The sequence below is a fragment of the Urocitellus parryii genome, chromosome 10 (assembly GCF_045843805.1).
Source record: "Urocitellus parryii isolate mUroPar1 chromosome 10, mUroPar1.hap1, whole genome shotgun sequence".
Taxonomy (NCBI): domain Eukaryota; kingdom Metazoa; phylum Chordata; class Mammalia; order Rodentia; family Sciuridae; genus Urocitellus; species Urocitellus parryii.
The window spans coordinates 68,932,210-68,945,151 of record NC_135540.1 but is presented as its reverse complement, the minus strand read 5'-3'; the positions used below and the strand labels follow the sequence as shown (position 1 = coordinate 68,945,151).

The 12,942-nt window shown below is 37.2% G+C and overlaps 1 protein-coding gene across 1 annotated transcript in view; it reads right to left on the bottom strand.

Annotated features, from left to right (window-relative positions):
- Positions 1-236: 236 nt before the first annotated feature.
- Positions 237-12,942, bottom strand: part of LOC144257161 (broad substrate specificity ATP-binding cassette transporter ABCG2-like) — a 55,666-nt gene continuing 42,960 nt past the window's right edge. The window contains exon 12 of the mRNA XM_077803122.1: positions 237-399. Coding sequence (XP_077659248.1) covers positions 237-399 — 163 coding nt within the window. The remainder of the gene's footprint in view (positions 400-12,942) is intronic.

Sequence of the window (12,942 nt, the reverse complement as noted above, 5' to 3'; positions counted from 1 at the left end):
TTCCTCCTCTGACCACATGAAGGAAAGCATTCCATAATTTCCTATCTGAAAAACATTATGCTGGGACATTGCTGCTTGGCCTTATTCTGCTGGTTATGAGTTCTCACCCTTGAAATGCCCCAACACATTTGCTTGCAAGTTGGGGACCTTACCACATAGAAACAGGACTAAGAGCAGAAACGTGGAGAGAGGTGTGGTGCAGGGTGGAGAAGGGATGCTGTTGGAATGAGCTCAGCTCACATGGAACTGCCCATCACAGCAGCAACCAAAAGTGAAGGTGCACAGAGATGTGACAGCACAACAGCACCTACTTCAGCCCACCCCTCATACGATGCAGATCCACTTATGTTCACTTTAAATCCACTCTGGACAGCTTGAGGGAGAGGCCACTTGTAGTTTCTAGAAAACACAACATGGAGAAGTGTAGAGGTTCAGTGGAACTAGCTGGTTCTCATTGTTGATCATAATCACATTTTTCTACATGTGTCTTTCACCATCCTTTCTAGAACTTCCTCATTCTTGGCCATTGGTTCAGCTGTACTCTAAGCTGCTTTCTGGTAAACTTATCCACACCTTTACTCTGGAAGCCTCAGAGACTTGATTGCAGAGAGAACTGAGTTACTTTTGTGAATTCTCTGCCTATTATACGGCAGTAACCCCAGCCTTCAGGATTACAGGGATGACCAATATTATAACTCCTTTCTCTGCTGCTGTGACACCACTGTGGAAATCCCAAAGTGACTAAGTGGCAGACACTGTTAGATTTCATAGAAAATTTCCTGTATGTCCATGTGCCCCTGTCTACCTACTCTTCAGGATTCAGGACCTCTAATACATCAGGTCCTAAAGGTGCAGAGACCTAAAGCATAAATTCTGCAGATGAGTTCATGAAAATGATGCTGAGAGAGGCTGGTATTGCTTGGTTCATGGACCTAAGTATTCCAACTTTGGGGAACAGTTCCTATAGGTTTAATGGAGGTTTTTGCAAACTTATATAAAGTATCAGTAAATACTTTGGACTTTGCAGGTGACAGTGGTCTTTGTTTCAATGACTTTGCTCTCAAAGGGCAAAAACAGCCACAGCCAAAATAAAAACATCACTCCATGAGGACCTATATCCCAGTGCAGTGGTCCCCAAAGGCATTAGAAATAATCATTCAATTATTGCATGTCCTCATTTTGCCACCAAGTTGCTAGCTGACCCAGTCTCCTGGAAGGACATTACCATACTGAAAGCTCAATATCAGCACCTGCTGCTGCCAGCTCAAGCAACAGGAGTGGCCCTCAGTAGATCTACCTTGGCACCAATCCCAGGCATTGTAGGATCCATTGACAACCTCCAGTCTCCATTCCTGCCCCCTAGACAATTCTCTTCTAAAGCCCATTGAATATACACTGGAGTCAGCAAAAGACATTTAAAAAATCATCATTACTACTTTCAAATGTATATAAATGCAATAGATTCTAATAAATTTGAGGTCTAAGGTGCATGAGAATGGCTTCAAAGACAGAGAAAGTGGTACATATACTTCTTCTTTAATATCTCTCCAAATTACCTACTTTTTCTTCCCTTCCTCCCAACATATTGAGGAACCTTTCATAGCAGCAGTCTTCTTGCAGTCTTAAGCGGTATCCCAAGGGAAATAACTGGAGAATAAATATCAACTGACATTTCATTTATTCCCACATAGTAGATTGGTTCCTTCTATTATATATTAGTTTTGACATCCAAGGAAATAAAAATAAATTATATATGTATACATTCATGTTCTTAAGTAAATTTCTATAAACTAATATTTTATCTTTCAGCTTATGAAAAATAATTCACATTTTGTTAAAGTTCCTTCACTTAGAAGGCAACAAAATTATAATTATATTGTGTATTTGTTGCCACAATAAAAAGTACATTAAAAGGCAATTATAGTGCAAAGAATAAATAAAATATGATCTACTTTATTATTAATTTTAAAAGAAGATATTGATAACTTGGGTTGTTTTCAATCTGGCAGGTGTATATTGTGTATAAATATGGATATATATTCCTCTCTGTGTATTGAAATGTGTATGTAGAGAACTGTAACATACAGATACAGAAAAATTCCACCAAAAATAAAAAAAAATTAATTGACTTTGATATCTACATAATAACCTGGTAAAATAGATGTTAGAAGATGCATTAGTCAAGTGTTATAAAAAGAAATAATATTATTTAAAGTAAAGATAAACATCAACAGCCATGTCCCTATATTGACATTGCAGCAATGTGGCAAGGTACCCAGTGATGGCTAAATGATGTTCCAAAACATCACAGTCGCAGGGGTCTACATCTGGAGATTTCTTAGATCCCTTCATTCCTGTATTTTCTTCTGAAAAGGGGAGCTAGACACATTGTGATGTCCTGAATTGGATCCCAGAACAATAAAAGAATATTAATAAAAAATGGTGGAATCTGAAACAATTATGCAGTTTGATCAACAAGGATGTTTCAAGGTTCATTTCTGACCTTTGACTGGTGAAGCTTGGAATGTAAAATGCTAACATTATGGGAATCTAGGAAAAGGACACATGTGGAAATTTCCACACTATCTTTGCAGCTTTTCTGTAAATATAAAATTATTTAAATATTAAAAGCTTATTAAAAGTGGAAGAGAGACTTAAGAATGTACCTGTGCACAAAAAAGAATCAAACAAACTAGTAACTCACAAACCTGAGCAGCAGTGATATTCTGCTAACAAGAGAGGGGAACATAGGAAGAGGATGCAATGACTGAGAAGGTGCATGTTGGGTCTTCTGTGCTGGTCACATTCTAATTCTTGGCCTGAACTAGTGGCTGCCACATGTGCCTTATTTTGATGCTAACTCAATGAACTGTACTTTTTGTTACATCGCCCTTCAATAAAAGAGAAGTTTTAAAGACAAACTTACAGTACTGGTAAATAGTTTTCTACTACAGGTAAAGAATTAAGGGAGAATACAGAAATAAATAAGTGTACAAATGTTCGGGGGGGTCTTGTGTAGGCACAGATATCCAAGTTATTAAACCATAAGCATAACATTTTCAGAACTGAAAGAACATTGGAAAAGGTCACAATCAGCCCTGACAATTCTTCATGGAGGCACCTCTGCAGGTGCTCCTCTAGTGGGAGGGGCAGGACCTGACATCTGTGTCTTAGAAAAGCTCTCAGGAGATTCTGATGCAGCCAGATTATATACCACTGAGACATGCAAGGTGGTAAAGTGAATGTTCAAAGCCAGAATGTCCCAGAAATGGCACAAGAGCCTCATCCCCAGACCCTGGCCCTCAATTAGACCTGCAGCCCAAGGGTTCCAGTTAAGACCCTTAAACCTTTACAATTCCACTAGAGAATATCTGTAAGTTCAACACCTTCAATTACCTTATCCAAGACGTGATTTTTTATCATCATGGATTTTTTTCATTCCAGAAAAAGCACTGATTTTCCAGAGTAATTCAGGTTTCATACTTCCCATACAACATTTACACATTTTATTTATTTAGTGGTAGATCATATTTAATGGTAGTTTTTACAGATTATTAAAACTGGAGGGCTACTAACCTGCCTACTCATTTTGTGCATGGGGAACCTGATGCCAGAGATAATGGAAAGTTGTTATGAGTTTCTAGAGACAAGTTCTCTTTTTTTCAGGTCAATAAATTAGCCTGAATTCTTCCTAATGCTTACATTCTGGTGAGATAAATTGATACAATATGAAATATCATTAGATTTTGAGTTTTGTTCTTTGATGCATAATTCAGTTTGTTGTTATTTTTTGATTTTCTGTTGAAAATAATTGTTCCTGATGAACAGTGTGATGGAACTGAACAAAAGACAAAAAAAAAAGTAAATTAGGGTGCTTTTTAAATGTGAAAGTAATTCGCAGTAAATGAAAGTGAAATTTAAGAATTTCTTTTAAGGTATAACATTCTTAGGTAGGCAATTATGAGAAAGATAAATATCAGAATATCCAAAGCCAGATGATTCCTCCACAAACCCCAAGGTGAGAGATCCATGTCCTGCATTAACAAGAATTCTTCACCAGAACATCTGAAATTAAGCAGAAAATATAACTTTATTCCTAGCATCTGTGAAGTTTTGGTCAATTTATTTGCTTTTCCTTAAAGAAAACTATGGACTAACAATATCTTCAAAATTATCTCTTCACATACAATAGCTATCAGTCATTGAATGCAGACATGTAACTTGAAACTATGCTAAGCAACTTGCATATAATATCTTACTTAATCCTTAAAATGTATAGCTATCATATTCATTTAAGGGGAAGGGAAGTAGGCTTAATGAGCTCAGCCAAGTTTACAGTCACAGCCCAAGGGACTAGCTGAATCTCACTGCAGAAAAAGGAAAATCCTTATGACACTGGACACACACTTACATTACATAGCCAGGACAGTGATTGCCATTTGTTATATTGAGTGTTGGACAGAAGTTTCTTCCCAAAAACTCATTATGCTGTAAAGCCTATATAACACAAAAAGCAAGGCATGATGATTTTAAATTTCGAAAACTTTTCAAAGAATTGTCACAATTGAATCCTCAAGTGTAGTCTTTATAGTAATTTTTTATTTGTTCTTTTTAGATATACATGGCAGTAGAGTGCATTTTGGCATATTATACATACACAGAGTACAGCTTATTCTAATTATGAGCCTATTCTTATGGCTATACATGATCAGAGTTACCCTGGTCGTATATTCAAATACAAAGCTAGGAAAGTTATGTCCAATTAATTCTACTGTCCTTTCTATTACTGTCTTCTGTCTTTTCTCTTCATTTCCATTTGTCTATTCCAATCGACTTCTATTCTTCACCCCTATTGTCCCTAATAGTGGCTTAGTATCTGCATATTGAACAGAACATTTGGCCTTTGCTTTTCTGGGGTTAGTTTATTAAACTTACTATGATATTTAAAGACAAACCAAGTTTCATATTTGCAGTCTGTCACAACAAAGTGACTGAAGTTGTTAATTAAGAGGTCCAGAGTTGGGATGTTGTTTCCAATTAGCCAAGAAGGAAGAACTCTTGCTAGATAACCTCATAGCCCCTCCCTCCTGCTCTCTCTGTGTCATCCTACAACCTTATAATTCTAATGATACATTGTTGTTCATTAAACACTGAAGACTTATTATAATGACATTTCCTGTTCTTTTCATTAAAACCACTTAAAATGATAGGTAATAGACTCTTGGTTACACTGTATTAAGGCACCGTTTTTTTTTTTTTTTTTTTTTTTTTTTTTTTTTTTTTTTTTTTTTTTTTTTTAGTTGATTAGCTTGCTAAACAGGGTTGAGTGTTACATAGCCTTTGTTTCTTTTATAATTTCCCTTTCAACATGATCTATGTATTCTAGTCTCCCATCTCCTCACTTCCTTATTGAATAGAAACAATGTTTTGCATCAGTCAATCTTTCTGCTTTACTATGAGATTTATTCTCCCCACCCTTTCTCATCCTCAAACAACAGGATGACAGAAGGAAAACCCCAGATGACTCCCTGACCTTGTGGTAATGAAGGCTATTAGAGATTCCCCATCCATTTCTCTTGAAAAAAAAAATTCTTGGGTGGGAGATGGTCCTAAGTCAAACCAGGGAAGGTAAAATGGGTAGGTTTTATTTTCTCTGTTCCCATCTTGGAGACACACTCACAAGGACAGAAAAGGACAGCTTACCATAAAGCCATAATAAGGAATGCTGAAGAAGTGAACCCATGAGAATTGAGTTATCCTGGTTCCAAAATACAATGACAGACCCAAAAGAATCTACACAGAGAAAAAGTATGAATTAGAACAGTCCAAGGATTTCAAGAAGAATTATAAGAAGATGCTTTCTAAGAACTCTACAATCTTCTAAACATTTCTGCTAGGAACAACTCTTGAAATTTTTGCACTTATTCTACACATTAACCTTCATTTGCATGTTCAAACCTCTGCATGACTAAGGCTGTTTATAGTTTTAAGTTAAGGAAAATATACTATAAATATACTATAAACTATACTATAAAATAAACTATAAAATAGGATTCTTAAGTTTCTTAAACTACTTTATAATTATACTATGTCAATTCTTTGTCCTCAACTTCCTCTGCAAATGTATATAATAAAAGATTAAGAAGTATACTTGTCTCTTGGTATCTAAAGAGCCCAGGTTCAGGACCCATGCATACAGATACCCAAATCTATAAATGCTCAAGTCCCTTTATTTTTAAATAGCATAATGCTTGCATGCAATCCCAAGTAAATTGTTTATACTTTAAATATATGTATCCTTCATATTTTAAATCACCTCCACATTTATCATAATATGTAATAGCATAGAAATGCTATGTGTGTAGATTTTACCATATACATATAGCCATATATACTAAGTAGCTTAGGGAATAATGAATAAAAAATAGAAAAAATTGAACATATTTAGTACACACACAATTCTTGTTTTGTAAGTTTTCTGTTTGTGGTTGATTGCATCTTAGAATGCAGAATGCATGTACTATGGGCCTTATTGTGCTCACTATTCTAATTATATCCCTACATTGTGTTGCCCCTAATAATCCTGAAAATCTAGAAACATATACAAGAACATTCCTGAGCATCACATACTCCTCTCTACTCCCATATGTTAATAAGTGTTGTTATTTACAGTGTTTGCATTTTGTATTCATGATGTGAATATTAAATTAGGCTTCAGAATTGCAGGCTTCAGGTTTCCCAAAGGCTAGAACTGATAAACTAAATAATGCAGTGTAGTGCACCAGAAAAATGTGGTAAATGTCTCCATTTAATGCTAGAAAAAAGCAGTATAACAATGCTGACTCAGGAAGGAGTGTTGGAGATGAATGAGAGGAAAGGCTGAGTTCCACCTCACTCTTGTCCTAACTGGTGTGAGGTGTGTGGGGATATGCACACCAATGAGAGTGCTGGTGTGCCTGCAAACATCAGACTTGACCTAACAAGTGCCTGATGGACAATATGGACTCTCTGAATAAAATGCAATTTTATGACTGGCTTTTAAAATTCTACATGGAGAGTTTTAAATAAAAAATCAAAGTATCAATAAATCAAACAAAACATCTCTTTTTTTTTTATATTGAAGTACATTTCCTTTACAGTAGATGAAATATAAACAACACTTATCACTTCTCATTAATTATTCATTGGTAGTTGCCAGATTCGGAAACAGAGAACTAAACTTTGGCAAGAGTATGTGCTAAGCCATGCTTGAATGGTTCTGCCAAAATGAACCCTAATATTATGAATAATTATAATTCAATAATAAGAAGTGTTTAATAAAGAGTATGTGCTTTGTGAGTGTCATTGGAAGACATCTCTTCCTACTGTAGTTTGAGCATGTCCCTATAGCTGATGTTGTAATGGATGGAATGTGGACATTTATTCTATTCATCTGTTGATTCATTTATGTTTGTGCTAATTTTGAGAGCATAAATTACAAAGACTTAGTAACCTATATTTTTATAAAAAAAAAAGATTAAAGAAAAATATATTAATGTAAGAGATCCTCAGGATCCAGGACAATGGGGACCTAAAACTATGGATTTTAGAATTTCCAATAATTTTAAAATATTTTCAAAATGCAAGAAGCATTGGAACTAGACTGTCATTACACTTCTCATGGAGCTTCACTTTCACTTTGGGGGGTAGTGAATCCAACCAAACCTCTGCTGCTTACACAGCCTGCAGTTCTCTAACACCAGCATGAAAGGCAGGCAGAGAGCTGTGTGTTTGTGAGGGAATCAGCTATTTTTTCTGTTTTTTGAAGTTCCAATTTATCAAGATTTCATAATATGTCACCAAAAAGTCTCTATTAAAAGATCATTAGTAAGAACATGGTGCCTAAGTTAAGTAACTAGAAACCAGCAAAAGAGATAACACTCCTTAGGAAAGTGTTATCTTCTCTAATGTAAACTATACTTCAGTCTGTGGCCTCCTGAAAGAGTCCCATCTACCAAATCCCCAAATATGGATTTACATGACAGGAAGGTGAAGAAGAAACAAGGGTGAAAATGCATCCCAGAGAAGCACAGTACACACTCACCATCAGAAATGTAAAATAGGAGTCCATGATACGGTTTGCAGTATTTCCATCAGTGTGTCCTGCTACTATGGCCAGGGTCATGGAAATGGATGAAAAAGCCACAGCCAAGAGGGTTAAGAACATGATGAAGAAAGTCTCTACTCCTGGCTTGGATACTTAAAAAAAGAAGGGATTAGTCCAGTGTAGCTCCCTGTGTATTAGGGAATATTTATTGTGCCAATATCAGTATAACATTGAGAAGATATTTATTGTGCCAATATCAGTATAACAGGACAAAAAAGTCACCCACTATTCCAAACAATTTTATTGTTTCTGTCACATAACTGAGAGGATGTATTTTCAGATTTAAGTCCTTATAGACAAATTGCCACATGGTTCTATGGTTCAGAATAGGAGTCTTAAGTTTCTTAAATTACTTTATAATTATCACTAGTTAATGTTCTGTGTCACATGATCTGAGGATTTGGGAACAGCTACAAGAACACTGATGAGGAATCTAGTGCTCTAGATCTTGTGCCTAATTCTTATGCCATAAGTATTATTTGTAAAACGGAAGGTTGTAAACTCCATTATTGGTTCAAATTCTATAATGTGTTGTCAAAGAAATTTCTGATGTGTGTGAATGTGTGTGTGTGGGGCGAGTATTTATCTGTAAAACATATATAAATGATAATTCAATAAGTCTGGGGTGAAGCCAGAGCATAATGCACAAATGATATTGTCTATTTCGTCAAACAAGTAATTTCATTAAATCAATAAACCCCTAAGTTACCATCTTCCTCTCATTTGAAAAGTGAGCAGGGAGAGAATATATATATATATATATATATATATATATATATATAAAGATTTTTTTTGCATCTCTATGTGTCTCTATAGAAACTATAGATGTTACTGCCTATTTATATTTCATATCTATATTGAGATACATGTCGAGAGAGAAAAACAATAGAAAAAGACAATAAATATTCCAGCTCCTCTAACACAGTTTCAAATACTTTAAAAAAGTCAGTCTATGTTTGTGTAAGACAAACAGCATCTGTATTGTTTTATAGGTGGCAACAGGTAAATTATAGTTTTATAAGTAGTTTTAAAAAGTTCATTTAGAAAGTCTAGAAAAGCATGTACATTCTAACTCGCTATTTTAGAGAGGATACAGTAGATGTGTACTTTCTCCCTTATAGCTTCTTTTTACAGTTTTGGGATCCCAAAACATGTTTGCAAACAGAAGTTAACTTCTCCACATATCCAAGAGTAAAGACACATCCTCTTTTTCTTGTTACTTACCGACCATGAAGTATAGTGTACAAATACATACAAAACTTGTCAACAACATCTCGAGTAGTAAATCAGATAAAAGACTTCCAAAGAAATAAGATGACACTCTGTAATACCCACAGGAGGACTCATGTCTATAGAATATAAATATATACCAACACGCCAGGTTAGTTTACAAAGGCAGAGCCCAGAGGAGATGCTGCTGTGCAGACTCTTGCTGCCACCAGGTCTAACCCTGCAGCTGCCCACAGGCCCTGGGCTGATTTCCCAGGCCCTTCCCACCTCAGGTGCAGCTCCCATGGGGCATCAGCACCTCTCCTGCTGCTGCCCACTCTGGCCCCATATAACCCTTCCAGCAATGCAGAGTCTGCATCTCCTCACTCTCCTCAGAGACTCTGCTTTCCCTCTGAGACTGGCTCTGCCAGAAGAAAGGATTAATCTCAGTGGTACAAGGGACTATCTTTTCCTCACTTTGCAATGTGAAAGTGATGTTGCTACCCTCCAAGCCTCCAATGTAGCTGAAGATCCCCCAAACTCTTTTCAATTCCATTCTCATGTTAAAACATGAAAATGATTTCCTTCTTTAGTGATCATGCTTTCCAACAATACATCCTTATTAGATACCAAATCTTAATCTTTGCTATTCCAAACACTTCTCTTTCCAAATTCCAAACTGTCTCATCCGTGTCTTCATTCCTTTCCTTTCTGATGATTCCTGTCCTGGGAATGTGGGCATGGGCAAGTCTTTAAACAGTACAAGGAATAAAACCATCCTGCTCTTTCCTGTAAGGCTCCCCTCTGGCTCTCTCCACTCTGTGACCCACTCAGGGCTGCGCTTGGCCACGTACTTTGTTAACTTCATATCTTATCTCCAATTTGCTGCTAACGAAACACTTAAATGCCTACCAAATCCCCTGAATTTTTCTTGAGAGGGTCCTTATGATGTATTACTTTTTAAAAACAAAAGACAGATCTTACTCTCTTTACTCCTCACTTTCTCTGAAGAATTGGGATTAGTCGACCACACCTCATCCTTGACATTTCTTTTCCCTGGGTAGCAGCCCTCACATGCTCTTGATTTTCCACTCCATTGAAGACTGCTTTTCTCAGTTAATATTGGTAATCCTTATATATACTTCAAAAGTTTGTGTTGTTCATGATAAATATATTCAATTTAAATTTCAATTTAAATAATAAGGAATGGAATAGTAATGAAAAGGAAAGAAATTTTTCAGTAATCCCCATTTTCAAATCCCTGGCCCAGTACAGGATGGAAACAGTTTGCCCACCAGCCAGCAGTGCCCTTTCCCTGAATAGAGGCCAACTCACACAAAACGCTTCTTCTGGAGCACAAAATGCTGTACCGTCCATTTGCTGAAGCCACACTGGTAGGCCATTAGGTAGAAGAGCATCAGTGCTCTGTCAGGAAAGAATGGGAATAAAAGCAGCTCAGTCAAGTCACACTGTTAGGTTGGTTTCTTCCCACAGAACTCCTTCCAGAGTAGAACTCTTCTGGTTTAAACAGACAGGAAAGCATCACCTCATCAGGTCTCTCCCTGTGTGTTCTCGGTGGGGCCCTAGTTATATCACATAATAGCACATGTTGAAATTTCTGTGTGGTTTGCTGTGCACTGACTTGTATTCATTAATTTTTGTTTTTATTTATGTTAAAGAAATAACCCCGAAGGCCATGGTACTAGGAAGTATGTCCTTAGGGGAGTATAAGGTTTAGATGAAGTTATGAGGGTGGAGCCCCTGTGATGTGATTGGTGCCCTTGTAAGAGGAAGGAACCCCAGACACTCTGTGCTATGAGAGATGCAGAGGGAAGGAGCCCTCTACAGTTAGGGAGGGGACCCTCACAGAAGCCTGACCAGCTGGAAGAGGGCTCTGACCCCAGAATTACAGACTGTACAATTGAAACAAAATGAAGGTTTCTCATGTAAGTCACTGAGTCTATGATGCTTTGCTATTACAGCCTGAGCTAACACTTAGATCAGAAAAATACTCTCATCTTCAGTTTAACTCACAAAAATGCTGAGTATAATTCCTAATATATGAAGAGAAACATTAAGTGAAATAAAGCTCCAATGGGTTAAGGTATTCAATTACCCAATTTGGTTTTAAAGTGAAGTAACAAGAGAATAGGGCATGGGCTGGGGATGTGGCTCAAGTGGTAGCGTGCTCGCCTGGCATGCATGTGGCCCGGGTTCGATCCTCAGTACCACATACAAAGATGTTGTGTCCGCCGAAAACTAGAAAATAAATATTAAAAAATTCTCTCTCTCTCTCTCTCTCTCTCTCTCTCTCTCTCTCTCTCTCTCTCCCCACTCTCTCTTTAAAAAAAAAAAAAAAAAAAAAGAGAATAGGGCATGTGGAGGAAAATGCCAGAGAGTGGAGGGCACACACCCAGGACCATCAGAAAGCCTGGACACCATCCTTGAGGTGGGATAGCCTATGGAGTTTCCAAAGTGATAAAAAGGACATCAAACTGATGTTTATTCATAATGAAAATTGCCGGGTTTCTGTTCACATGACTAAAAGGCTCAGGGGTCACTCTAGTTAAACTGGGCTAACTGGGCTGCACGAAATAACCACACAAGAGACACAAATACCTTTTTCTTTGGGGTCGCTGTGATGGCTCCTCTGACCTTAAGGGTCTGCAGAAAGAGAGAGAGCAAGAGCACGCGCTGACCCCTTTTATTGAGGAGAAGCTATTCAAATGAGGCAAGGGGTCAGGTTTCAGGGGCTGAGTCTATCTTCATGATGTCCACTGTCAGCAGGTTGACTGACACCTGGGTAGGCCACACCCAAGGGCACAGTAAGAGGAGGGGACACACACAAGGCACTTCCCTGGAAGATTCTATCCTAAACAGGGCAAGGGTTATATTACAAAGGAACAGGTGAGCATAGCTTCACCCATGGGGCTGTAGCAAGACACACCCATTTCTGTGACTGAGAGCCTCAGCACCCAGCTGGGGAGTGTAACTCAGTCACCCGTAAGGTTGGCCTCCCACAGAAAATGAATTCAATCACCTGTATGAAGAGTATCAATATGTACATCTCTGTAAAATAATTGAGGGGTAGCAAGCAAAGTGTCAAGTTAATTTAAGCTTCAACAGAAATAAGGATTTCATGGGAGCTTGACAACATCCTTGAAACAGGGATGGGGTTCCCTGCCTAAGCAGAAAACTAAACTGACAGGGAAGATAATGGTGTAAACATGTAAAGAGAGGATGTGTGCATCATTCAAAGGACTTAAAAACAAGGAAACTTTTTTTTTTTTTTTTTTTGGTTACCAGGGGTTGAACTTCTAACTTTCATCATTTTTATGATGAAAATGTTTGAAATATATGCTCACTAATTTTGAATTATACATTATTATTTGCTGCATTCACCACCCTGCTGAATATATCTCAAGGAAAGCAAAACCTATCCTTCTTACCTTACTGAGAGTTGTACTTTTGACCTTCATCACATCATTTCCTGCATATTTTAGTTTCTGGATCCCCCCATTCTACTGTTTTAAGAGTCCAATAGTGTCAGAATTTACATATAAGTGATACCATGTGGGTTTTTTTTT